Here is a 26,819-nt window from a genome sequence, read left to right as displayed (position 1 = left end):
GCTGGGAGCCAGGACTCCTGGGTTCTCTCCCCGGCTCTGGGAGGGGGTCTTGTGGTTAGAGTGGGGGAGGCTGGGAAGCCAGGACTCCTGGGTTCTCTCCCCGGCTCTGGGTGGAGAGTGGGGCCTAGTGCTTAGAGCATAGGGGGCTGGGAGCCAGGACTCCTGGGTTCTCTCCCTGGCTCAGGGAGGGGAGGGGGGTCTGGGAGCCAGGACTGGTGCTGCAAGTATGGTTTAGGCTGAGGGGCAGGGCTTAATTTATAACGAAAGAGGTGACAGGGCTCAGGCAATTTTTTGACTTTCATCACCAAGCCTGCCAGCGCAGAGGTGTCGGGGCACAAATTAAGCCCAGCTGCGGGGCACCAGCTGAGCAGTGCGTGTGGTGAAACTCGGCAAGATTCTCTTATCAAGGAGAAATGTCCACGTCATTGTTACAGCTGATCCCAGTTCCCTGGGCAGACAGTCTGTGTGACATGTATTATAACAGCAATTGGGCTGACAGAGATTGGGGTCCCGTCACGCCGGGCGCTGCCCAGACACAGAGTCACGAGATCAGGGCCCCGTCGGGCCGGGCGCTGCCCAGACACAGAGTCGCCAAGATCGGGGCCCTGTCGGGCGCTGCCCAGACACAAAATTCTCCTAGGGGTTTTTTGCCCCTACCATCCCAGATCCACAGCTGGGCTGTATTTCCGTATAATTGCCCCCATCTCTGTATTTATGCCCTTGCTTTGGGTCACCCCCCTCTCAGTATTTATAAATCCATTGGACAAGGCTGTTTTAAATTATTTAATTTATTATCTATGCCAACATCAGGTTGTTTTGCTAATTATTATTATTAATTATTATTATTATTATTTGGGTCACGTTCATTTTATTTATTGAGCCAGCGATTTATTCCTTTTTTAAAAGGCTTTAAAAAGAAAAAGAACGTGGAAAAGAAATGCTGTTTTGCAATAAAAACCTAAATGGATGGACAAGGAATGCCAGTGTCTTGATTGGGGGGGGGGGAGCAGCCCCACACACAGACTCCTGCTCCGCAGCCCTAGGGACCTGCCCCACAGCTCTAGAGCCAGTCTAATGGGTCTTTGGACCTGGGGGTCTGGTTCCAGCCTGGTAAGAAGGGAGGGATCAGGTGTTGCCAGAGCCGCGGGGGCTTCAGCCAGGGAAGTTCTGGGTCTGGCCCGGAATGGAGACAGGGGTCCGGATGGGGAGCTCTGACCCACTGCAGAGCCAGGTGGCAGCTGGGAAATTCAGAGCTGGGCTGGAAAGTCTGCAGATCTGTAGGGGGAGGATCGGAGCCGGTTCTGAGCCTGGGACGGGTCCACAGGGGTCCATTAGGGGTCAGGGAGAAAAACCACAACCCCACCTGCCCATCCTCCCAGAGCCTCCCCACCTGCCCCCTGCCCATCCCCCAAGAGCTCCCCCCACCTACTTCCTTCCCCCAGAGCCTCCCCACCTGCCCTTCCCCTGAGCTCACCCATCTGCCCATCCCCCCAGGGCTCCCCCAAATGCACCCTGCCCATCCCCCCATAGCCTCCCCCCACCTACTTCCTTCCCCCAGAGCCTCCCCACCTGCCCTTCCCCTGAGCTCCCATCTGCCCATCCCCCCAGAGCTCCCTTCCCCCACACCCTGCCCATCCCCCTAGTCGACCTTCCAGCAACCCAGCCCAACTTCTCCCCGCCGCTCCAGTTGTCCCAGCCGCAGGGTCATGTGATTCCCACATCATATGATCCAAGGTTCATTTCCCCACCCACCCACCCACCTCCGAGCTGGTCCCTCCTCATTGGCCTCCCGGGGTGCTTCCTGCAATCCCCATTGGCCACTCCGAACGCCCGTTGTCCTCTGAGCCCCGCCCTCTCACCCCCCAGGGTCGGCGGGGGCGGGTTTAGAACCCTGAGACCAGCTGGAGCCGGCTAGTTGGCAGCTCCCCCACGTGGGTCAGGGGGCGCCTGGACAGAGCGACGGACAGAGCCCGGTGCCAGGGGGGCGGGGCCGCCGGGCGGCGGGGAAGGGGATTGGGTGGGGGGCGGGAATCCTTGACCCTAAACCTCTCCCTGTGTTGGGGTGCGACCCCCCCATCTGCTTTAGCCCCTGGGATTTGGGGGGCCGGGGAGAGCTGGGGGCAGAGGAAGGTGTGGGGGGACCAGATCTACCCCCCCCGGCTGGGATCTATCCCCCACACCTCAGACTCACCCCCCATTTCCCGGGGGGGGGGGCGGATAAAAAGCTTTTCTCCCCTTCTGATCTCCGAGGTGGAAACTTCCGTGTTTCGGGGGTGGGGTTGCCACGTGGAGGGGTTCCTGAGTTTATAAAGTGGGGGTGTCCCGCCCCCCCCTCGTCCAGTCCAGGGGGGAAGTTCAACCATAACCCCTCCCCCCATTGGGAATCGAAAGGGGAAGTGGGGGGAGGCGGGGAGCAGGAGAGAGGGGCTATGTCCCCCCATCACCCTCCCACTCAGAAATCCAGTTGGGACCCCCCCACACACACCCTGACTCCCCCACCCCCCGAACCTCTGGAAATCAGAGGAATTCTGCCCTCTATTGAGCCCCCTCCAACGGGCCTGGTGGGCGACTTTCATTCTCATGACCCCCCCGATCCAATTAACTGACCCTGATCCCCCCCCTGCTGCCCCCCATTTATTTTAAATCCCTGGTTTTTTTAAACGTTGACCCTCCAAAGTAACCCAATTTTGGGGTGTGTGAAAACTTTTTAAAAACTTTCCCCCCTAGATACCCCCTATTCCCCAGGACTCCCCCCTTGGGCACAATTCCAGCCCCCCCCCCACCTTCCCCCCACCCCAGGACTCCTATCACACCCCCGGGTGCCCCACCTTTGGCTTTGGGGGTAGTGGGGGGGTTTAAGAACCTGGGAAACAGGGTGTCAGAGCTAGAGGGGAGGTGCCTGGATCCCCTGATTGGGGTGCAAGAGGGCGGGTTGCCTTTGGAGGACAGGGGAAGGGGGCTCCAGGGGAGAGGAGCAGGGCATGGAGGAGATTTTCGGCGAGGAAGGGGAGTCGGCCTCCCCTGCGCTCTGCGAGGAGCTGGTTTCGGGGCTGGCTGCAGGGCTCTATGGAGAGCTGGAGCGGCTAGTGGGGGCCTACGGGCGGGGGGCAGTGGCCGGGCTGCTGCCCCAGCTGGTCTCAGTGCTGGAGGCTCTGGAGCGAGCCGGGGGACATATCCGGGAGCGGGATGAAGCGCTGGAGCTGCTGCGGGACGACCGGCTCGGGCTCCTGGGCCAGTATGAGCGGGAGCGGGCCGGGCGCAAGAGAGCCGAGGAGGTGAGGTCCCCCCTGATCCGACCCGCAGCGCCCCAGACCGTCCCCTGCGCGGCGCCCCTCGATCCCGACCCGCAGCCTCCCACCCAGTCCCCTGCCCGGTGCCCCCCACCCCGTCCCCTGCCCAGTGCCCTTCAATCCCGATCCGCAGCCCCCATCGATCCCGACCCGCAGCCCCCCACCCCGTCCCCTGCCCAGTGCCCCCCAATCCCGACCCACAGTCCCCCGTGTGGTGCCCCCGATCCCAACCCGCAGCCCCCCACCCTGTCCCCCGCATGGTGCCCCTCAATCTTAACCCACAGCCCCCCAGCACGGTGCCCGCTGATCCGGACCTGCAGCCCCCTGTGCCTGGGATGGGGCCTGGCGCCCGGACTCCTGGGTTCGCTACCAGTGGCCTGTTCTCCGCAGCGCTACATGGAGCTGGAGGACGCGGTGGAGCAGGAGCGCAAGGGGCACAAGGCGGCGCTGAGCCGGCTGGACGGGCAGAGCCGGCGGCTGGAGGAGAAGGCCCGGAGCTACGCAGACCAATGTGAGCGCCAGAGAGCGGGCGGGAGGTGCTGGGGGGTGGGCTGGGGTCAGGGAAGGAAGAGAGGGTGGTGAGGGAGGCAGGGGGGACAATGCCAGGCCTGGGGGGCATCCAAGGGGTAAACAGTGGGGGGAGTCTGGGGGGAGGAGAAACAAGGCTCCCCCGCACTGGTGTCCCAGCATAGTTAAGGCCCTACCAAATTCATGGGCCAGTTTGGTCAATTTCACAGGCATAGGATTTTAAAAATCGTAAATTTCATGGGTTCAGCTGTTTAAATCTGAAATGTCACCCTGGTGTAATGGTAGCGGGTAGTGGGGGGAGTCGCAAGGTGATCGTAGGGGGGTCACAGTACTGACACCCTGACTTCTGCTCTGCTGCTGGCGGGGCGCAGCCTTCAGAGCTGGGTGCCCGGCCACCAGCCGCTGCTCCCCGGCCGCCCAGCTCTGAAGGCAGCGCAGAAGTGAGGGTGGCAATACCGCAACCCCCTACAATAACCTTGTGACCCTCCCCCCCCCCCCTGCAACTCCCTTTTGGGTCAGGGCCTCCAATTTGAGAAACGCTGGTCTCCCCCTGAAATCTGTATAGGACAGGGTCAAAGCACACAAAAGCCCAGATTTCACAGTGCGGAGATCAGATTTCAATATCCGTGACGGGTTTTTCATGGGTGTGAACTTGGTAGGGCCCGAAGCATCGACCCGGAGACCCTACGATAACATGAGACCAGATGAGATCAAACAGCAGCAGCTTGGGCCCTGCCCGCGCCCCTGGCATAGCCCTGGCCTGGCCCAGGCGTCTCCCCGACGGGTTTTTCCGGATCCCCCAGACCGGGGTGGTGGGTGGGTACGGGCTGTGTCGGGGGGTGGAAGGGTTCAGAGCCAAGGGGCACAGGGTGAGGCCCCGCCCCCGGTGTGAGGCCCTACCCCCTTACTTTGAGAGGGTTGGTGGTAGCATGGGGGCCGGCTGGGGGGGGCAGCAATGGGCTCTGGCTCCCTGCAGACTCGGGATGGGGGGGTCACTCGCTTCTCTCCCCACACCCCCGGCAGTGGCCAGCCTGGAGGAGCAGAAAGTCGCCTTGCTCAAGGAGCTGTCAGCCCTGGCCCAGACCCACGGCAAGGTGAGACCCACCCCCCCATGGCCCCCGCAGCCACCCCCTGCTGGCCCCAACACCACAATCCCCACAGCGGCCCCCTGCTGGCCCCATCCCCCATAACCCCACTGGCCCCAGGCCCCATGGCCCACCCTTGGCTGCCCCATGCTAGCCCTGCCCCCCATGGACCCCCACTGGCCCTGCCCCCCCCCCCCCCCAGCTTCCCCACACCTGCCCCTGCTGGCCCTTCCAGCCGCCCCCTTCACTGCCCCTCCTGGTGCCCCCTTGTGGCTGGATGTCCACCCTCCGGGACTGGGTCACATTAGGGTCTCTGTGGGGGGGCCGAGCGTGTTGTCCACGAGGGGCACTAGCCCCCCACACCTTGTCGTTGGCAGATGGTTCAAAGCTACACGGAGCTGAAGGCCCTGACGGTGCCGCCCCCTGCCCCCCCGGCCCCCCGGCCCAGCAGGTATGAGCCACAGGGGGCGGCAAAGGAGCTGCGGGGGGGCACCGTGCTGTGAGGGGGGGCTCGGCAGGGGGTCGCGGAGAGCCGGTAGGGGTCGGGGGGGAGTGCACTGCCGGGGAGAGCGGGGGACATTGTGTGATGGGGAGGGGACTTGGGGGGGGGCACTGGGAAGCTGGGGAGGCTCGGCGGGGGGTGCCAAGGTGTGTGGGGAGCTCGGGGGCACCAGGGAGGGGGGGCAACTTGACCCACGGGGAGGGGGCTCAGGCAGGGAGTGGGGGGGCACCATGGCGAATGTCTGACCTTTGACTTCCCCCCAGCGCTGCGTCAGCCCCCCACCAGCCTCCCCTGTTTCTCCCCAGCACCTCGGACCCCGGCTGCCCCAAGCCCCCCAAGGTGGGTCCCCCCATTTGTGCAGTGAGTTTGCTGAGGGCGAGATGGGCCGCTGGGCTGACCCCTCTACCCCCCAAGGGGGTGTCTATGGGGAAGGGGGGAGCTCGGAGGAGTTCAGAGAAGGGGGCTATGGGGGAGATTCCCCTGGGGGGTACATTTGCGGGGGGGAAGGAGGGGTTGCCCTGGATTAGGGGGTTCCCCTGGGGAGTACATTGGCGGGGGGGGCTCCCTCATTGTTCATGGGGGGGCTGGTGGCTTGGCACCTTTCACCGACTGGGGTGACCTGGCTCCAGGCCTTCTCCCAGGGCAGGGGCAGGGGGGCACCCCCGTATCCATTGTGGGGAGAGTCCCTACTCCCTGACGCGTCCCGCCCCTCACTCCGTCTGTGTCTATTTTGGGGGGTGCAGGGCTCTGCGGAGGCTCCGGGCCCAGTCCCGGTGGAGGGGACCCCTGAACCCCAGCAGGACGGGGAGGGGCCCACCAGGAACAGCCACCCACTGGCTCAGGAGCTGCCCCTGCCCACCAGAGACGGTACGGAGCGTGTGTATGGGGGGCACGGGGCCTGTCCCCTCTAGGGGGCGCCGGCTCCCATCTGGTCCAGGTGGGGACTGGCTGGCTCAGGGGGGTGGGGAATAGGGCCTGGGGCCTTTCCCCTCTAGGGGGTCCCAGGGCGGGGACTTGCTGGCTCGGGGGGGCGGGGAATGGAGCCTTTCCCCTCTAGGAAGCATGGGGGGGAGGGCTGTCTGTCTGTGGGGGGAGGGGGTAAACCGGCAGATTGGGGAGCCAGCGGTTTCGACTCGTGTCTGTTTCTAGGCTCCCCACAGATTTGCCAGGAGTTGGCCGAGATCTTGAGCTCCACCCCGGAGCTGGACCCCACTCCATATCTGCCAGCCAGGTAAGGGGGCTGCTGTGCCCTGGGGAGGGGGGCCCTGAAACTGCCCCCCGCAGTCCCTGTTTCTCTTTGTGAGCCCGACACCGGGGGAGCCCCCGATTCCCAGAACATCCTGTATGCCCGCAATGGCACTCTCGTTCCGGCTGCGACCCCTTTCCAGTGCCAGCCGTCGCCCCATGGCTCCCGTCTGGTGCCCGTCTATCCCTCTCCTGCCCCCCATCCCCCAGGGTGGGAGGCGGCTGGATCGGGCTCGCGGGGCGAAGGGGGGAAAGATCCAGCCTGGGGCGGGTTTGGGAGTTGGGATCTGGTGTGAGCAGCGTCCGATTCCAGGCTTGGCGTGGCCGGCTGTTATAGCCCGTGGCCAGCCCCAGCGCGGACGTACCTCCCAGCCGGGCAGGTAAACTGAGGCACGGGCTGTGAGAAATATCCTCCGCTTGCCATGTTCTGGTTCTAATCTGTCCGGCCCCCGGCGCACTGTCCTCACTGTGGGGAAGATCTGAGGGGGTCCCGGCTCTGACTGGGGGTGTCTCTGCCCCACAGCCCCCCAACCCCGCAACGCAACATGGAGTCGCTGTTCGCCGAGGTGTCGGGCCTGAGCCTCGAGCTGCTGGGGGACGTGGACGAGGGAGCTGATCTGCAGGGTAAGTTCAACACCCCCCCAGCCTGGGCTGACCCCGGGCCTGGTGCCCACCCCTCCACGACCTGGTGCCCTCGCCACCCCCTCACCTGCTTCCTGCCCAGCTGGGCATCAGGTCCTGCCCCGCCCCGAGCACTGCCCCCCAAGCTGGGATCTGCCCCCCCACATATCCCCCAGGCCGTGGGCCTCACCCCCAGGGTCCATCCCTGGTGCCCCCCTGTGGCAGGGCAAAGGAAGGAGATGGGCCCTGGCGACTGGGGGGTTTGGGGTGGTCAAACCTGCCACCCCACGTTGACTCCACCTGTCTGCAGGTGATGCCGTGCAGACCCTGATTATGGAGAATGCCGAGCTCCGGGATACCAGGTAAGAGTCCCCCTGAACCACCGCACCTCAGCCCTGTTAGAGCCCTCCCCACACCCTCCCCCACCATGGGGGGACCCAGAGGAAAGCCCCGTCCCTGGGGATCTGAGTGGAGACCCAGCAAACTTGATTCACAGGTGAGGGGAAAGGCCCTGTGCCCCATTCCTCACCCCCCTGAGCCAGCCAGTCCCTGCCCTGGGACCCCCTAGAGGGGAAAGGCCCCAGATCCTATTCCCCGCCCCACTGAGCCAGCCAGTCCCTGCCCTGGGGCCGGATGGGAGCCGGTGCCCCTAGAGGGGAAAGGCCCCTGCCCCATTCCCTGCCCCCCTGAGCCAGCCAGTCCCTGCCCTGGGGGTTGGACAGGAGCCGGCGCCCCCTAGAGGGGAAAGGGAGCGGACGGCCCTGGGCAGATCTCACTGTCGCCCCCCGCAGGCTGGTGCTGGACACTGCACGCCGACACCTCATTGCCCGGGTGGAGGAGCTGACAGGCGAGCGGGAATCGCTGCGGGGGGAGCGGGACGGGGCCACCGAGGCCCTGAGCCGCTGCCAGGGGCGTCTGCGTGAGACCGAGCAGGATCTGAGCAGGTGAGACTGGGGCAGGGGTGCCCCCTGGCTGGCTCTCTCTGTGCCATGCCAAGCAGGCGACCCCTCCTGGCTCCGTGATCCCCCAGCCACTGGCACGCGGAGACGCACCCAGCGAAGCCACTCACGAACAACACGCAGGGTCCCCCCTGGCCGTGCAGCCCAGAAACGTCCTGTCTCCCACTGCTCGGTGCCAGCTCATCCATCCGTTCCCCCCTTCGGCCAAGGAAAGCACCCGTGCGCTGAGCTGATTCCCCCGGCACTGCCAACAAACTCCCCGCGGAGGATAAAACCCTAAAACACGCTTGTGCACGGCAGGTGGCTGGATCAGAGGGGGTACGAGTGGGGGGCGCCGGGCTCTGAGTTGGGTGCGTAAGAGAAGAGGTAAAACCGCAGTCGAAACGTTACCAGGCCGCACAAGAGTCGAATCAAACAGCTTTTCTGGCCGTGAGCAGTTCTCGGTTCTCCGTGCCCAGGCTGAACCCCCCTTGGGCCCCCCCCCCAGTGTTCTTGTTGCCTTCAGGGGCAGGAGAGAGGCCCTGGGTTGATGTCACGGTCCCCAATTTATACCCCCCAGGCCAGGGGGAGTCGATTGGTTTTTAGTCAAGGTGCCAAATTTCTTGGTCAAAATCCAGACTCCGGAGAAAATAATAAAATAATAATAATTATCATTATCATGGGAGGGGCGTGAACCCCCATTTGGGGAGGCTAGTCCTTAGCCCCACCCCTTCTGCCCGAGGCCCCGCCCCTGTCCCTTCTGCCCCCCTCGCCTGCCGGAGCCCTGAGCCCCCCCCACCTCCACAGCAGAACTGCCCCGAGCACTGGCCTGCTCACCCCAGTTCCCCTGAACCCCAGGCTGCTGGCCTCCCCGGTCCAGGCTCCTAGCTCCAGGCCGCCGGGGAAGAGGGAAAGTGAGGGCGGGGCCTTGAGGCAAAGTGGGCGGGGCCACAGCCTGGGTTAAGGGAGGCGTGGCCTCTGCCCTATTCTACCCACTGCCCATGGTCATTATAAAAAGTAAAGCAAAAGCTAAAAAGTAAGGCGTCTAGAGTCCGGATTAGCCCTGCAGCCTCTCGACTGCCCCCGCCCCGACCCGTGGGCGCGGAGAGGTGCCGGCGCAGACGGGGTCGTGGGTTCGACGGGCCCTGCTGTGACGCGGAGGGACGGGCCCGCGGGGAGAGCGGATCGTGGGCCATCAGCCCGTGGCCGGCTAGATCTGTCCTTTGTCGCCAGCAAACCAGGTCTGGGCGTCTCCCAGACTCCCGACGTAATTCAGTGACACACACAGCGAAGTGCTGAATATGCAGGCACAGGGTGTCATTTTGGGGTACAGGGTGTCACGGGGCCCCCCCCAAGGACACCGCCTTCCTACATGCCCCCTGGACCCTGGAGCCTGCAGGCATAGGACCCCCAGCCCAGCCTGGATTGGGGCCCCCTCTCGTCCAAGCCCCCCAACGTCCAGCTGGGGGGGGCTACACACCAGGGTCTGACCCCTCCTGACCCAGGATGGGGGGGTCTGAGCCCTATTAGAGGGGGTGATGGGTGCAGGTGGGTTTTGAGGACCGTGTTAGGAGCACCCCGGATCTTGTCCCATTGGCCAAAGCTGGTTCAGGGGCCCTAAAATAATCATAACCCTCCCCCCAACCCAGGATGTCGGCCCTGGGCTCCCCACCCCCCAGCTCTGCCAGTGCCCCTCACTCCCGACCCGCAGCCCCTGCTAGCCCAGCCCTGGGCTCCCCACCCCCCAGCTCTGCCGGTGCCCCTCACTCCCGACCCGCAGCCTCTGCTAGCCCGGCCCTTCCCCCCACCCCCCAGCTCTGCCGGTGCCCCTCACTCCCGACCCGCAGCCCCTGCTAGCCCGGCCCTTCCCCCCCACCCCACCCCAGCCCTGCCAGTGCCCCTCACTCCCGACCCGCAGCCCCTGCTAGCCCAGCCCTGAGCTCCCCATCCCCCAGCTCTGCCAGTGCCCCTCACTCCTGACCCGCAGCCCCTTCTAGCCCGGCCCTGGGCTCCCCACACCCCAGCTCTGCCGGTGTCCCTCACTCTCGACCCGCAGCCCCGGGCTCCCCTCTCTCAGCTCTGTCAACCGAATTGTTCTTTCCCCTCATTTTAGGATTCGGCAGGAGCTGGAGGAAATCAAGAAGCAAAACAGTGACGATGCTGAGGTACCAGATGGAGGGGATTGGGGTCTAGTGGTTAGAGGGGAGAGCTGGGAGCCAGGACTCCTGGGTTCTCTCCCCGGCTCTGGGAGGGGAGTGGGGTCTAGTGGTTAGAGGGGAGAGCTGGGAGCCAGGACTCCTGGGTTCTCTCCCCGGCTCTGGGAGGGGAGCGGGGTCTAGCGGCGGGTGGGGGGCTGGGGGTTATCAGTGACTCCCTTATCCCGTCCCCTCTCCTGCGGCAGGTGGAGGCCCAGGCCGCGCAGCGGAAGCGATTCACGCGGGCGGAGATGGCGCGGGTGCTGACCGAGCGCAACCTTTACAAGGAGCGGCTGATGGAGCTGCAGGAGGCCGTGAGGCGCACGGAGATGCTCCGGTGAGCGACGCTGACAGACCGGTCCCCTGCTGGGGTGGGGCGGGGGCTGGGCATACAAGGGATCCTTATTTAAACTCCTGTGTACGCCCCTAATGTCAGTCTGGGGCGGTGGGGTCCCCCAATGCCCCCCCCCCCAGCCCCTGACACACGACTTTATTTCCTCCCTTCAGAGCATCTCGGGAGGTCCAGGCGGCTCAGATGAAGAAATCGTCCTTCTGGAAATTGTATGTCCATGATGCCCCCCCAGCCAGTGCCCCTCCCCCCATCCCCTGCACATCCCCCCCTGCTGGGAGAGGCCGGGCCGGCCGCGGTCTTCGCGGGGTCTCTGAGTTGCTTGTTCTCCCTGCGTAGCTTCGACCGGCTCTTCAGCACCAACGACTCCCCTGAGCGGGTCCCGGCGTCGTCCCCGGTGTCTGAGCACGGGGGCAATGGGGGCAGGGCACCCCCTGCTGCGAGGTACCTGCCCCGCCCTGCCTCCCCCGCAGAGTGAGTATGGACAGGCAGCCCCGAGCGCCGGGCGGGGGAGATGGGGCCGGGATGGGGGGAGGGGGCGGAGGGCAGTTCTCCCTAGCGCCGGGCGGGGGAGATGGGGCCGGGATGCGGGGAGGTAAGTGGAGGGCGGTTCCCCCTAGCGCCGGGCGGGGGAGATGGGGCAGGGATGGGGGGAGGTAGGCGGAGGGCGGTTCCCCCTAGCGCCGGGCGGGGGAGATGGGGCAGGGATGGGGGGAGGGGGCCGGCGGGTGGTGCTGCCCCCTAGTGTCTGTGTGTCTCTGTCCCCAGCACGGGGGAGCCCCCCAATCTCTCCCCCCAGCAGCAGAAGCGGGACCTTTACCGCCAGATCCGCTCCCACATCTGGAAGCAGCACGGCCGGGCCCCGGTTCACGGCTGGAGCCCCCCGGCCGTCCCCCAGGTAATTGCCCCCCAGGTCACCGGGAGCCGGAGGGGCGGGGGTGGAGGGGGCTGTGATTGGGACGCACCGTCCCTGTAAATCCCCAAGTCGGGACGAGGTTGGGGGGGTCCCTGCCCGCCCCCCCGGCCATGCCCAGGCTCCTCTCGCTGCAGGTTCGGGCGGAGCAGGCGGAGGGCCAGGATCTACCCATGCTGGCACAGCTGCGGCTGCTGGACCAGAAAGATCCCAGCACCAAGGTGAGGTGAGGGGCCGGGGGAGGGGGGCTCGGCAGGGGGCACTGGGCGGCAGGGAGTGGGCGGGGGGCTCAGAGGGGGGTGCTGGGCTGCAGGGAGTGGGATGGGAGCTCGGTGGGGGGCACTAGTCTTCAGGGAGTGGGGTGGGGGCTCGGCAGGGGCCGCTGGGCTGCAGGGGGCGGGGGCTCAGAGGGGGGCACTGGGCTGCAGGGGACAGGGGGTTAGGTGGGGGACGCTGGGCTGCAGAGAGGGGCGGGGGCTCAGCGGGAGGCGCTGGGCGGCAGGGAGCAAGGTGGGGGCTCGGCGTGGGCCGCTGGGCTGCAGAGAGGGGCGGGGGCTCAGCAGGGGGCACTGGGCGGCAGGGAGCGGGGTGTGGGGCTTGGCGGGGGGTGCTCTCCCCGGTGGTCAGGGCTGGTCCTGTTGCCCCAAGCCAGTACTAGGGGCTTCTACGGGTATTGAAACACCAGAATAACCATCCCCCACACTCCACCCCAGAGGTGGCTGCATCTCAGCGCTGGGCGAGGGGTCCCTTTATAACCAGCCCCTGCACCCCACCCCAGAGGGGCCGTGTCTCAGCATTTGGGGGGGCCAGCAGGGGGCTGGGCCTGGCATCTCATCCCCCCTTTCTCCCTCCCTCCCAGTTGTGGTGTGCCGTCGGGATGGGGATGCCTAGGACAGACGGTGGCGACTTGGTTAGTGTCGGGGGCGCGACCCCTCCCATCTCTGCAGCGGCCCCTTCCTTTGCTCCCTAATGCCAGGGATGGATCCGGGGACCCCTTCCCTGCCCCCCATGTGGGAGAGACCCCACGTCTCCCTGGTTGGGGGGTGGCATGTGCCCCCTCCACGGCAACCCTATTTGGTGACTCTCCCTGCCCCTCTGCTTTGGGATGGTCCCCCCAAAAGTAGAGGGGACTCCCCGAACCCCCACCGTTCTCTGAGGGTGGAGCAGGGATGGGGGGCCTATTTTGGGGGGCACCCTGGCACTTTTTCTCAATCTAGGCAGCCCCCAAACTTTTGGGGAGACCTTGCCCCTCAAGCTAATGCCGTACTTCAGGGCACCTCCCCTCTTTATCCCCAGGGGACCCTCAGTGGGGTTGATCGGGCCTTGGGGAGCCCCTGTCAATCAGTGCTAAACCCCGCCCCCTGGGGCGAGGGGGCTGTTGGGGGAGGGGTGGTGTCCCCCTCCCCATGGGTGCCCGGCTTTTGGGTTCCTCAGCCAGCCTCGTGGGGTGTGAGCGTCTGCGTGTCTCCCCCAGACGGCACCCTGGCCTGCCCCCCCCAGCCTGCTGTGGGTCTGCTCTGGGACACACTCGGCCAGCGAGGTCACGGTGATGGACGCTGCCCGCGCCAACCTTGTCCTGGCCCAGTTTGTGCTGCCCAACGCCCATGTGCTGTGTGTCGCCTGGCTGCCCGGTGAGTGTGGGGCACAGGGCTGGGGAGGGGTGGGGGGCAGCTGTATGGACCACAATGGGTGGAGGGGGCTGTATGGACCGGGGTGGATGGAGGGGACTGTATGGACTGGGGCAAGGACTATATGGACTGGGGCAAATGGAGGGTGGTGTATGGACCAGGATGGGAGCTGGATGGACTGGGATGGCTGGAGGGGGATATATGGACCGGGATGGGGGCTGTATGGCCTGGGAGAAGGATGCTCTGCGGCACCCCAGAGGCTGTGTGGGCCATACAGGCTATATACGGCCCTAGCCTCCATTGCACAAACCAGGCTGTCTCTGCCAGGTCACCAGCCACCCAGTCCTGAGAGCACAAAGCTGGAACCTGAGATCCTGGAAGACCCCTTGGCCCCCGACCCCCCAGAACCAGAGGAGGAGGCGGGGACCCCGGACACGGACAGTGATGCCATTGGTACCATGGACACTGTCTGGCTGGGCACCCAGGAGGGCAGGTACAGAGACACCCCTGTATAATCAGCCCCTGCACTCCACCCCAGAGGGGCTGCATCCCAGTGCCGGGTCCCTGTATAACCAGCCCCCGCACTCCACCCCAGAGGGGCTGCATCCCAGCGCCGGGTCCCTGTATAACCAGACCCCGCACCCCACCCCAGAGGGGCTGCATCCCAGCGCCGGGTCCCTGTAGAACCAGCGCCCGCACCCCACCCCAGAGGAGCCGCATCTCAGCGCCGGGTCCCTGTATAACCAGCGCCCGTGCCCCTCCCCCGAGGTGGCCGCATCTCAGCGCCGAGTCCCTGTATAACCAGCCCCCGCATCCCACCGCAGAGGGGCCACATCCCAGCGCTGTCCCAAGCTGTCGTGCTCTTCCCCCAGCATTTCCATCTACTCGGCCGGTTCTGACTGGCGCCGGTGCCTGCGGACGGTGCAGCTGAAGGATGCCGTGCACAGCGTGGTGTGAGTGTGGGGCTGTGCCCTGGCGGGGACAACAGGGGTGTCAGCCAATCATTCTTGCATTGGCAGCATCCCGGCTGGGTCGGTGGCCGGGTAGGCAGTGACATCCTGGGCCAGCTACCATTGGGAGAGAGACCCGCTCCGGAGCTTTCCCAAGTAGGGTTGCTCAGTTGGGTTGGCCGTATTCCTCGAGGTTTCACCCCATGACACAGTCTTGAATTCAAGATTGGTGTGAAATTCCTAGAGACTCCAGGACGATCCCTGAGCCTTGGTCATCAAGAGACGTGGGTCTGACACGAGCGAGTGCCTCCCCCAGCCCGGCTCTTGGATGATGATTTCCATCCGTCGTGGTTGAGAAATGTCCAGCTTGATCACTGGTCGCGACCTGACTTGTCAGCGTCGGGCGTCAAACTCGCCCAGGAAATGGCCCCAAAGCGGACGCTCGTTAGTTCCCCAGCCGCGTTAGCCGGACTTGGCCTCCGGAATCCTGCCGGTGGCTTAAGAGCCGGGTGCGGCCGCGATCGCCCGCCACGTTTGTCTCCGTGCCCCTGGGGCCAGTCCTCAAGTCTGTCGGGGCCCAGCGCGGGGGAGCTGCCGTCACGGCCCAGCAGGCATCTGGCGACGGGTTCACATGCGACCCAGGTTCCCGTTGGGCCGGGGCGACCGGCCCCATGTCAGGCCAGCAATGATCCGTGACCACTCACGACTGCTGTGAGCCAGGCTGTCGGACGATCACAGGCACTGTGCCCTTGGGTTAGGGGCTTTGACCAAACGTTGGGCCTCCCCAGGTCATGCTGGGACGCGGCCCTTGGCGTAAGTGGTCTGGCTGCCCGCTCCAATTGTCTGTCTGTCTCTCTCTCTCTCGTAGCCACGCCCAGGGCCGTGCAGTGACAGCGCTGGGGAATGGGACTGTTGCCATCTTCCACCGGGACGCCGGTAAATACCAGACCCCCCCCCCCACAGCTCCCCGCAACCCCCTGCCCCACTCACTCCTCCCCCTTCGCCCCGCAGCCAGCTGCTGGGACCTGCAGCGCCCCCGGCTGCTGGACCTGGGGCGCCCCCGCCAGTCCATCCGCTGTGCCCTGGCCGTGGGGAGCCAGGTCTGGGTCGGCTACCGCAACCGGATCTATGTGGTGGAGCCGCGCAGCGCCAGGGTCCAGGTGAGGCAGTGGGGGAGCCCAGGGATCAGTGAAGGTACAGGGGGATCCAGTGGGGGAGGGGACCGGGGGGAAGGTGGGCAGTAGAGGGCTGGGGGGGGCAGTCAAGGTGCAGGGGGTGGGTGGAGTCAAGTTGGGGAACAAGGGGTCAGGGGATCCACTCAAAAGGGAGTGAGGGATCATGGGGAATGTGGAATCCAGAGGTGATCTCATGGGACCCACTTAGAAATGGTGGAAGATCCTGTGGGTCTCCTGGGATCCACTCGGGTGGGGGTGGGGCACACTGGCAGGATCAACTCCTGTGATGACAGTAGATTTTTATGGAGATCTCATGGGACTCATTTGGGAGGGGCTGGGATCGATTTGGGGGATATCATGGGAGCCACTCATATTGTGTTGGGGGGGTCTATGGGCTCTTGGGGGAATTGACACGTGATGGAAGTAGGTCTCATGGGATCAACTCATGGGGTTGGGGAGCCATGGGTCCTGTGGGATCAATTCAGGCGACACTGGTAGATCTCATGACATCCACGCAGGTGGGGCGGGGTACTCTGGCAGGATAATGTGGGATCGACTCTTGTGATATTTGTAGATCTATACGCTGACCTCCTGGGATTCACTCAGGTGAGATTAGAGTATCCACGGGATCACATGGACTCAACCCAAGTGGTATCAGTAGACCTTATGAGATCCACTCAGGTGGGGTTCAAGGAGCCAGGGGATCCTATGGGACAAACTTGGGTGATGTTTGGTGGATCTTATAGGATCCCCTTGGATGAGGTTGGGGGGGTCATCTCAGGTGATCTCATAGGTCCACTCATGCCATGGGGGTTCCAATGGGATCTTGGGAGATCGATTGGATTGACTAGGCTGGGGATGGATTTGGAGCGCCCTCGTGGGACTGATTCAGGGGAGTGAGGGATCTGCCAGCCCTGCCCCCAGCCCTTTGCTCTGCTTCCCCCTCCCCCCCAGCGGTACTTTGAGGTGACCGGGCGCCCCGAGAGCCAGGTAAGGCACATGGCGTTGGCGGGCGACGGAGTCTGGGTCTCGGTGCGGCTGGACCCCACCCTGCGCCTCTTCCATGCAGCCACTGGCCAGCCCCTGCAGGAGATCGACCTGACGCCCTTTGTCCACAGCATGTTCGGTGAGCGGGTGATGGGCTGGCTCGGGGGGGGGGGGGGGGAAGGGAATGGGGCATGGGGCCTTTCCCCTGTAGGGGGCGCCAGCTCCCACCTGGCCCTAGGGCAGGGACTGGCTGGCTTGTGGGGGTGGGGATTGGGGCACGGGGCCTGTCCCCTCTAGGGGCGCCGATTCCCATCCGGCCCCAGGTCAGGGACTGGCTGGCTCAGGGGGGTGGGGAATGGGGCATGGGGTCTTTTCCCTCTAGGGGTCTGTCAAGGTTCCCTCCCCACTCTGAACTCTAGGGTACAGATGTGGGGACCCACATGAAAGACCCCCTAAGCTTATCTCTACCAGCTTAGGTTAAAAACTTCCCCAAGGCACAAATTCTTCCTTATCCTTGGACGGTATCGCCGCCACCACCAAGTGAGTTAGACAAAGATTCAGGAAAAGGACCACTTGGAGTTCCTGTTTCCCCAAAATATCCCCCCGATCCCCTTCACCCCCTTTCCTGGGGAGGCTTGAGAGCAAACAAGGTGAGCACAGAGCAGCCCTTTGGGTTTTTAGGACACTAAAAACCAATCAAGTTCTTAAAAGCAGAACTTTGTTATAAAGAAAAAGTAAAAGAAGCACCTCTGTAAAATCAGGATGGAAGGTAATTTACAGGGTGATCAGATTCAAAACACAGAGGATTCCCCTCTAGGCAAAACTTTAAAGTTACAAAAAAACAACCACCAGGAATAAACTTCCCTCTTAGCCTAGGGAAAATTCACAAGCTAAAACAAAAGATAATCTAACGCATTTCCTTGCTATTACGTACAATTTGTAATCTTAGCTGCTTAGTTCAGGTCTGGCTTTAGGAGATGTATTTTCCCGCTGTCCCGGAGAGAACAACAAAGAGAGACAAAACAACCCCTCCCCCCAGATTTGAAAGTATCTTCTCCCCTTATTGGTCCTTTTGGTCAGGTGCCAACCAGGTTATTTGACCTTCTTAACGCTTTACAGGTAAAGGAGGGATTTTATGCTACCCGTAGCTGTATGTTTATGACAGGGGCACCAGCTCCCATCCGACCCCAGGGCAGGGACTGGCTGGCTCAGGGGGATGGAGAATGGGTCCTTTCCCCTCTAGGGGGTGCTGGCTCTCATCAACCCCCAGGGCAGGGATGGCTCAGGGTGGGGTCTCATCACCGCCCCCCCCACCACCACCACCCCCGTCTCTCCCTCTAGGCCCGAACACTCTGGGTTTCTCCCTCCACGTCTCAGCCCTGGGCTGCTTCTCCCAGCGACTGTGGATCGGCACGGCCAGCGGCACTGTCTTGACCGTGCCCTTCGCTCCGGGTGAGTTGGGGTGCTGGGGAGCTGGAAAGGGGCTCCCCTTGGCGTGGCTCAGATCCCACAGCCAGCCGAGCCCTGCTGGTGTGAAGGGGGGAGAGGTGCGTGTGCTTCTCTGGGATCCCACGGGCGGGGGGCCAGCATCCTGCCCAACTGAGGGTGGGGGGGCAGAGGTTCCCCAGCTGGCCTTCTCGGGGCACGGTCTCTGCAGGCCACACCCCCAAAACTCTGACCCTCCCCCTCTCTCCTGCCTTCTTCAGAGTTCTCAGGGCGCGCAGAGGCCCCCCCGGCCGCGAGGTGCCAGCTGGGCCCGTCGCCCGCCAGCACCCCCTACTGTGCGATGGAGAGTGCCCAGGCTTCCTACCACGGGCACCGTGATGCCGTCCGGTTCTTTGTCTGCGTCCCAGGTACCCACCAGGATGCCTGGGTTCTGTCCCGGGCTCTGGGAGGGGAGTGGGGTCTAGTGGTTAGAACAGGGTGGGCTGGGGGCCAGGACTCCTGGGTTCTCTCCCTGGCTCTGGGAGGGGAGTGGGGTCTAGTGGAGGTGTGTGTGTGGGGGTGCTGGGAACCAGGACTCCTGGGTTCTCTCCTCGCTCAGCTGCAACCAGGGAGCGCTCCCTCGAGGAGGGTGCTGGGGTAACAGCCCGTCTTCCCCCACCCCAGGCTGCCTTAACTCTTCGCTGGCCGGGAGCACTGAGAGCCGTGAGGAGGGAGCTGGGCAGAAGCAGCCCACGGCTTTGGTGCTGAGCGGAGGAGAGGGGTATATCAACCTCCGGATCGGTACGTGTCTCGTGGGGGGTGGGAAACGGCGCTTCTGCGGGGGTCTCCAGATACCCAGCCCCCACCCAAGAGGTGGCTACATCCCAGTGCTGGGCAAGAGGTCCCCGGATAACCAGCCCCTGCCCCACCCCAGAGGTGGCCGCATCCCAGCGCCCCACCCCAGAGGGGCTGCATCCCAGCGCCGGGTGAGGGGTCCCCGTATACCCAGCCTCCATGCCCAACCCCCGAGGTGGCCATGCTCCGCGCTGGTTGTGGGGCGTCCCTGAGGCTGCTGTGACTCTCTCTCTCTCTCCCTTCGCAGGGGACGACACAGACGATCAATTTGGGGACCTCTTGGTGCCCAACCCCCGTCTGCGCCGCTCGGAGCGCAGCCACCTCATTGTGTGGCAGGTCCGGGCCTGAGGCCGGGATGATGGGTGCAGACGCTGGGCCCGGCCTGCCCTGTGAGCCACCGTGTCCACCCCATCACACCCAGATACCAGCTCCAGTCCTGGGGGGGTAGATCCTTCCAGCTCCTGATGGTGTGGGTGGGTGGGTGTGGGGGGGGGGCTGAGTTAACCGCACTGTTGCCCAGGGTGAGGATGAGTTGCTGGTATTCTCAGTGGCTGGGGGTGGGGGGGGAGAGAGAATTGGTCTGTCTCCCTACAGCCCCCCCTCCCCCATTCATCTACTGGATCTTCCCCATGTCCCTGCGCAGTTGCTGCCCTGCCCACATCCCTGCCCCCTACCTCACCAGAACCCCTGTCCCTGTCCCCTTGCCCTGTCCCCTTGCCCAACCCCCTCCCAAACTCCCCTTCCCACCTTGCCCTGCACCCTGCCAGACCAGCCCCTCCTCACTTTGGCCTCCTTCACTGCCCACCCCCATGCCTTTATCCCCCATCACAGCTCTGTCTGTCCCACCTCCTGCCCCCCCCCCACAGCAGCGGGACCCCACCTCCAATCCTGGCTACTGTAGCTCCTCTGTGCCTTTAAAAGGGGGCGGGGCCACTGTCACACTCAGGAGTATAGACGGCAGCTGCCTTCAGGAATATTGTTTACAAGCTCCGCCCTCCCTTTCAGGACCCATCCACTTCTCAGGGCCCCTCCCCCTGCTGCCACCCTCCCCTCTGGCTGCACTGACTCCGCCCTCCCTGGCAGGCTTCACCCACATCTCAGAGCCCCTCCCTCTTTTGTCCTTTGACATGCAAAGCGGGTGGGGTAGGGTGGAGTCCCAGGGCCCTTGGGTTCTATCTCTGGCTCTCCTAGGTCCTCCCCCTGCTCTGTGCCTCAGTTTCCCTTCTGTACACTGGGGCATTGGATCCCCAGGCCCTTTCCTTGAGGCTTTAGGGCTTGGAGCCTGGCCCTGAAACTGCCCAATGGAATCCATTCTGACCTTAAGCGTTGGGGTGGGGGTCTCCCTATACCCCGCCCCCACTGGGAACACACGGGGGGCAGGCTATGGGGGCTTCCTTCCTGCCCTCCCTGCACTGAGTTCCCCCAACACAGCTCCTCATTGGGGTTATGCCAGCCGCCCCCACCCACCCAGGGCTTCTCTGCCTCATGGGGGGCACAGGCATGGGGCGCCCCATTGCTGCTACACGCTCAGGGTTGGGCTCTGTCCCGTCTGTCTGTCTGTCTGTCTGAGCCGCGGTGCCCCTGGCAGCGTCTGAGAATCTTTCTATGGGACAATTTCTAATAAAGCTTTATTTTTCTGGGCTAAAATGTCATTGGGGTGGTATGTGGCGGGGGGGGGGCTCCCATCTGACCCAAGGGCAGGGGTCTGCCTCGCTCAGGGGAGCAGGGAATGGGGCACGGGGGGTGGGGACACCACTGGCTCCCATCCAGCCCGGGTGGGCAGGAGGATGGGGGGACTGGCTGGCTCGTGGGGGTGGGGAACTGGGCATGGAGCTTCTCCCTGCCAATCTGGCCTTAGGGTGGGGGGAGTTCCCTGGTGTGGGGGGTGGTAGGCTGAGAGGGGGATAGTGTTGTACTTAAAGTACTGCACCAGATCTTTTCAGGGGGAATAAGACAAAATGCCACATTTATTAGTAATACATGTATTCATTAACACTGTATTATATGCATATAATATATTACACTTACACTCACACACACACACAAACACACTCCGTCTTGTTGTTACCAATTAGTTGCTCCCCTTCACTTCACTGGCCAGGTGAGTTAGATGGAGGAGGGGGTGGAGCCAGGCTTCTGCCGATCCGGATCGATGCTCCCATGTTGACAAGACGAGACCCGGGGTCCTCTGCAAGACACCTCACTTTTATAGCAGCTTTCCTCTCATGCAAATCTACACCAGATTCAAACTCTGTGTCTGTGTCTATTGGTCCTTTGTGCTGCTTTCTTTTGAGTGTTGTCCCAATGCTGCAAAGAGAGTGTTTCCAAAAGAAGGTGCTTGCTTCTAACCCCCGAGGCCGACGGTATGTCTGCTTGTCTTTAATGAGCCCCCTTGACACATTTTATTGTTCTTGAGTCTGGCTCCCAGCCCCTCTCCAACAGTTGAGGCTGTCTGGAGGTGCTGCCTTCCATGCCTTGCTCATCCACACCTCATTCATTCAACAGGGCAATTGATTAAGAGTGGGGGCGGGGAGAGCTCTTGTTCTACTGCTAGCAAAAAGAAATTTTCTTCTATCTTATTTTATCCTTAGGGGCTATAATATTATACCAAGGTTCAATGCAAAGTTTCTAAATGAGGCTTTGATACAAAGTCCCATGAAAACAGAGGTCACACGTGGGTAGACCCACCACAAGGTTATATGAAGAGGCCCATGTAAAGTCATATGAAAATTATCAGAGATTTATCTACAATAGGCAGGGGGGCCCTGGTGCTAACACAATCCCTGGCTCTTCCCCAGTCCCCAACAAAGGGGGTCCCCGTGTGCTGAGCCGTGGGGCGGGGGAGGTTCGACCGAAAGCTTTTCCAAGCACAAAAGGCCCCTGGGTCAGCTTCCGACACCTTCCTCGCCTAGAGCGACCGTTTCTTCAGGCCGGGGTCACCGCTTCGCACCCCCTTTTCATGCCAAAATCAAGCCGGGAGGGGGGCAGCCTCAAGAACTGGTTCTGTCCCCTCCCCTGAGCTTTTGGGATTTTCCGTCCAAAATCTCTCACTTTTCACCCCCGAGCTTTGCTCCTCAACTCTGTTTCACAGATGGGGAAACTGAGGCGCGGGGAGGGGGTTCGCCGGCAGGCCAATGGCACAACTGGGAATAAGCCCCGGGTCTTCTGTGGCCCTGGCTGGTGATTTATGGCCCATGCCCCACTGCCTAGCTTTTTCCAACCCCCCCCCTCCGTTCCACCCAGCCTGGCTCCCGTACCTTCCCTCCAGCTCTTGTGCTTCTGGGCTGCCAAATTGGTCCCCTGCCACCCAACCCCTCTGGGGCGTTCAAACCTGGTTCAGGCGGCTTATTGGGTGTGTGGGACAGCTCTGGGCAGGGACCCCACTGTGCCAGGATCTGTGCCTGGCTCTGCTCCCAGCCTGCCTCAGTTTCCCCAGTGGCACTTGACTGTGGGGGGCTCGGGAAGCAGGGTCCCAGCGCCCATGCCCCCATGGTCCCACAGCCAGGGCTAGTCACGTAGGGGCTCTAGGGGCGGCAGCCCAGGAGTTCGGTTTTGGAGGGGCCCCCCAAAATCAAGGGGTGCATGTAGCTGAGAATGGAGAAACCCCCGCCTCCCCTAAAAGTGACAGGTGCTGGGGGGCCCCTTGAGATACCTCCATGGAGCAGCCCACGCCCCTAACATCACCCACTTATTAGGGAACCCCAAAGCTCCCCCTCGACCCACACCTTCAGAGGCCACCTCCTACGTCATCCACTCCCTGATTGGGTGGGGCGTGGTCTTTGGAACGTTGTGTCAGCCCTCCTTCCTCTCTTCCCAACGCGATTGGATGGGAGCTCACGGGGGCGTGGTCTTCGAAGCCTTCAGCAGGGCGCGTCTTATTTTTACGTCATTCCCGCCCTTTCTGATTGGGGGGGGGGGACGGGAAGGGGCGTGGTCTTTGGAATGTTTTGTCAGGCCATCCTCTGTGTACATCATCTCCCTTCCTTTTCCTGATTGGATGGAGGACTGGAGGGGGGTTGGTCTTTGGCACGTTCTATTAGGCCAGCCGGGACAGCTCTCAGCGCGCTCCCATTGGCTGGGAGCCGGGGGCGGGGGAGGGAGGTGGTGGGGGCACGGCCAACCCTGCTTGGGCGTCTCTGATTGGTCGAGGGAGGGTTTAGCTAATTAGGGGCCCTGGGAAGCAGCTGCTGATTGGCTGGGGTGGGGGTGTTCTAGGGGAAGCATAGAGGTGAGTGGGGCAGAGCATGCAGGGGATACAGGGGCTGGGGGTGTTGGCATCTGGGGGGCAGAGCTGCCCAGGGACCCACCACCCACAGGGACATGGGCTGGTCAGGAGACCCCGTGTAAGGGCCAGGCGGGTGGGGGGGGGCTTAGGCTGCCCCCCCCCAGCGCTTAAGTGGGGCACAAGCAAGTCTGTTACTGACACGTGACCAGCCCGCACTGCCTGGCCCCCAAAACCGCAGGAGCTGCTGAGCCCAGAGAGATCAGAGTCCCTGAGAGGGTGGGGATGGGCTGGTTCAGGGGGGCAGGGAATGGGGTGTGGGGCCATTCCTGTTCAGGGGGTGCAGGCTCCCATCCGGCCCCAGGGCGGGGACTGGCTGGCTCAGGGGGGCAGGGAATGGGGTGTGGGGCCATTCCTGTTCAGGGGGCATCAGCTCCCCATCTGGTCCCATCCTCTCCTCTCTTTCTGGCTGCAGGGGAGAGATGGCGCTGGCCCGGCTCGGGAAGGTGGTTCCCAAAACCAGCATCCTCTTCCTGTGCGACATGCAGGAGAAGTTCCGGCCCAACATAGCCCACTTCCCCCAGATTGTGGCTGTGGCAGCGCGCATGTTGCAGGTGAAATGTCCCAGGGCAGCGATAGGAGTGCTGGGTTTTTTTTTTTGGGGGGGGGGGTTCAGGTGCTGTGCCTTGGCAGTCAGGGTTGGCCCCCATGCACAACTAAGGGATGCTGTCCCATTGTTTTATGCAGCTGTCAAAAAGTTGCCACATCCCACCCCAGAGGTGGCCATGTCTCAACACCAGGTGAGGGGTACTTGTATAACCAGCTCTTGGAAATGTGATGTCCAGGAGGCTCAAGGAGACAGCTGATGTCCCCGGGGGTGGGGGGAGGTTGCGCTTTACGAGGGCCGGCTCTGGCTTTTTTGCTGTCCAAAGCAAAAAACGCCTGGCCGGCTGGAGCAGCAAGGGGGGGAGGAGGGGAGGAGGAAAACAAACCTGCCCCCGCCAAAGCGGCGGGGGGGGGGGGGAAGACAACAAACTGGCCGGAGTGGCAAAAGGGGGGGCCCCGGAAACAAACCTGCCCCCGGCCGGAGCAGCAAAGGGGGGGAACAAACCTGCTCCCGGCTGGAGCGGTGGGCAGGGGGGACGACAAACTGGCCTGCCTGCCGGAGCAGCGAAGGGAAGAAAAAACAAAAACAAACAAAAAATACTTGCGGGGCGATGGAAGCGTGGGTGCAGGGGAACTCCTGGCCCTGCAGACCCCGGGCAGCGGAGTGCGCACCCCGGCTAGCGGGGGGTGGTGGTGGTGGAGAGAAGGGGGGCGGCCAGGGCTTCCTTAAGCGGGGCTCTTGCCACATGGCCCCTCCCGCTGCGCCGCCTGCCGGGAGGGCTCCGTGCTGCTCCGGTCGGCAGGCAGGGAAGGATGTGGGCTGCCCTACCGGGCTTGTTGCAGGGCGCTCCCCTCCTCCGCCCCCTACAGGGCGGGCAGGAGCAGTAAACCAAAAAGAAAAAACCTGCAGGGGCAGCCAAAGCGGTGAAGCGCAAAACAAAACAAAAAAGGGATTCGACGGAATGCCGCCCCTTGGAATCTGCCGCCCCAAGCACGAGCTTGCTCGGCTGGTGCCTGGAGCCGGCCCTGTTTACGGGTGTCCTGATGAAAACTGGACAGAAAGGGCCAGGACTATTAGGCAGCTGCAGTTGCAGACGCTGGCCACTGGAGGGCGGCCTAACCCTGGAGGATTGATGGTAGTTCGCACCCTGTGAAATACTTTCTGTTATTTATAATAGTTTGGGGAGGGTTGGTGGGAATTCCATGTTCTTTCATTTTATCCTGCCCGGTCAGGACCTGCCCCTGGGGGCCGGTCTAGGAGGGGTTGGGACCTGCCCCTGAAGGGGTGGGGCCTGTAGGGGGGCAGCTTTTCATTTTATGTTGGTTTAATCACCAGACTCTCATGATAACACTGAGCATTCACCCCCTCCCATAGAGCTTATCTCTAACCACTAGACCGGACTCCCCTCCCAGAGCCAGGGAGTGAACCCAGGAATCCTGGCTTCCAGCCCACCCCCCGCCGCTCTAACCAGGCCCCCCCACTCCCCAGGTGGCGCAGCTGCTGGAGATCCCGGTGGTGGTGACGGAGCAGTACCCTCAGGGGCTGGGCCCTACGGTGCCTGAGCTGGGGGCCGAGGGGCTGAGGAAGTTCCCCAAGACCTGCTTCAGCATGCTGGTCCCGGAGGTGGAGGAGGAGCTGGGGGCACTGCCCCACCTGCGCTCTGTGCTCCTGTGCGGCATTGAGACCCAGGCCTGCATCATGGTACCCAGGGGGGCTGGGAGGGGAGCTAGGAGTCTGGGTCAGTGCCCTTGTGGGGAGCTACCCACTGGGGATGGGAGCCAGGAGTCAGGGTCAGTGCCTGGTGGAGGGTATAAGGCTAGTTGGGCCATGGCTGTGATGGGGAAGGGGGATCCGGGCTGGCTGGGCCAGGGCTGGGGGGTGGGGGGCAAGGTTGGCTGGGCCATGGCTGTAATGGGGGAAGGGAGGGGAGGGGGGTCTGGGCTCGCTGGGTCTTGGCTGTGACGGGGGAGGGAAAGGGGGGGTCAGGGCTCGCTGGGCCAGGGCTGTGATGGGGGAAGGAAGAGGGGGGGTCTGGCTCGCTTGGTCTTGGCTGTGACGGGGAGGGGAAGTGGGGGTTCGGGCTCGCTGGGCCAGGGCACTGACCCATCTCCCTCTCCCCAGAGCACAGCGCTTGACGCTCTGGAGCGGGGGCTTGACGTTCACGTGGTGGCCGATGCGTGCTCCTCCAGAAGGTCAGGCTGGGGGCTGGGATGGGGGTGGACGGGGGTCCTGGCTGGGACAGGAACTGGGGGTGCGGGGAGGGGTTCCCAGCAGACAGGACTGGGGGAGAGTTGGGGGGGGGCTGAAATGAGGAGCCTGGGTAGGGGGGGTTCCCAGCAGACAGGACTGGGGGGGAGTTAGGGGGGGCCCTTGGCTGGGAGGGGTTCCCAACAGAGGGGTGGGGGGGGCAGTGTGGCTGTGGTGGGGCACTGGAGGGCAGGGGGATCCCTGCCCCCCACCCGTGGCCGCCCTGACGTCTCTCTCTCCCAGCCAAGTGGACCGGCTGGCGGCCCTGTCCCGCCTGCGGCAGAGCGGTGCCTTCATCACCACCAGCGAGGGGCTGATCCTGCAGCTGGTCAGAGACGCCGCCGACCCCCGCTTCCGACAGGTACCCCTCCCGCCAACCTGCCCCCCGAGCCAGTCCCCGCCCTGGGGCCAGATGGGAGCCGGCGCCCCCTAGAGGGGAAAGGCCCCGTGCCCCATTCCCTGCCCCCTGAGCCAGCCAGTCCCTGCCCTGGGGCCGGATGGGAGCCGGCGCCCCCTAGAGGGGAAAGGCCCCACGTCCCATTCCCTGCCCCCCTGAGCCAGCCAGTCCCCGCCCTGGGGCCGGATGGGAGCCGGCAGCCCCAGAGGCCAAGGCGGGGCGTGGGGCCTGTCCGTCGTCTGGCGTCTCATGCTCTGTTCTATCCTTCCAGATCCAGAAGCTCATTAAGGACCCGGCCCCGGACAGCGGCCTCCTCTCCCTGTTCCCAGGACAGAGCCCCGGCTTCAGCTAACCCTGTGGCCCCCAGGCTCCCCCCACCCCCGTTCCCAGCACATCAGGGCAGGGCAGGGCTGGAATAAACCCTTCAATACAGTGATCAGCTGGCACTGCGTGTGTGTGAAGTGCTGCCCCCTGCTGGTGTCTGTGTGGGTGTCAGGCGTGCTTGCCCCCTGCTGGCGTGTGTGTGCTTTCTGCCTGTCCGTCTCTCTGCTGTTGATCGACCCTCGAAGCCTCGTGCCCCCCAGCAACCTGTGGCCCCCCCAGTTCCAGCGCGCTTCCATTTCTAGACAATGTGTCCCCTGCCCTCTCCCCATCAGCCCC

At 63.6% G+C, this 26,819-nt stretch overlaps 2 protein-coding genes across 4 annotated transcripts; both read left to right on the top strand.

Annotated features, from left to right (window-relative positions):
* Window positions 1-1,959: 1,959 nt before the first annotated feature.
* On the top strand, window positions 1,960-19,181 carry LOC128826640 (C-Jun-amino-terminal kinase-interacting protein 3-like). 3 transcript variants are annotated; one of them, XM_054010031.1, is made up of 27 exons: window positions 1,960-3,275; window positions 3,681-3,801; window positions 4,842-4,912; window positions 5,281-5,354; window positions 5,669-5,744; window positions 6,149-6,272; window positions 6,555-6,636; window positions 7,174-7,274; window positions 7,582-7,633; window positions 8,063-8,215; window positions 10,323-10,374; window positions 10,611-10,741; window positions 10,912-10,965; window positions 11,093-11,227; window positions 11,522-11,651; window positions 11,804-11,887; window positions 12,526-12,576; window positions 13,141-13,297; window positions 13,622-13,787; window positions 14,167-14,247; window positions 15,113-15,180; window positions 15,256-15,404; window positions 16,374-16,545; window positions 17,784-17,858; window positions 18,113-18,259; window positions 18,516-18,632; window positions 18,934-19,181. In XM_054010031.1, the coding sequence occupies exons 1-27, from the start codon at window positions 2,982-2,984 to the stop codon at window positions 19,032-19,034; spliced, it is 3,018 nt and encodes a 1,005-aa protein (XP_053866006.1). In that variant the 5' UTR covers window positions 1,960-2,981; the 3' UTR covers window positions 19,035-19,181. The 3 variants fall into 3 exon arrangements, with proteins under 3 accessions (XP_053866006.1, XP_053866007.1, XP_053866004.1); XM_054010032.1 differs by having other exon boundaries at window positions 1,962-3,275; window positions 5,711-5,744; window positions 17,748-17,858; XM_054010029.1 differs by having other exon boundaries at window positions 1,962-3,275; window positions 17,748-17,858.
* A 3,650-nt stretch (window positions 19,182-22,831) lies between these two features.
* On the top strand, window positions 22,832-26,595 carry ISOC2 (isochorismatase domain containing 2). The gene is made up of 6 exons (XM_054009827.1): window positions 22,832-22,914; window positions 23,384-23,522; window positions 25,004-25,216; window positions 25,637-25,707; window positions 26,006-26,123; window positions 26,431-26,595. The coding sequence occupies exons 2-6, from the start codon at window positions 23,391-23,393 to the stop codon at window positions 26,509-26,511; spliced, it is 615 nt and encodes a 204-aa protein (XP_053865802.1). The 5' UTR covers window positions 22,832-22,914; window positions 23,384-23,390; the 3' UTR covers window positions 26,512-26,595.
* Window positions 26,596-26,819: the final 224 nt, after the last annotated feature.

The sequence above is a fragment of the Malaclemys terrapin genome, chromosome 20, assembly GCF_027887155.1.
Source record: "Malaclemys terrapin pileata isolate rMalTer1 chromosome 20, rMalTer1.hap1, whole genome shotgun sequence".
Taxonomy (NCBI): Eukaryota; Metazoa; Chordata; order Testudines; family Emydidae; genus Malaclemys; species Malaclemys terrapin.
Note: the sequence above shows the minus strand (reverse complement) of the source record. Positions and strands in the feature narration are given on the sequence as shown.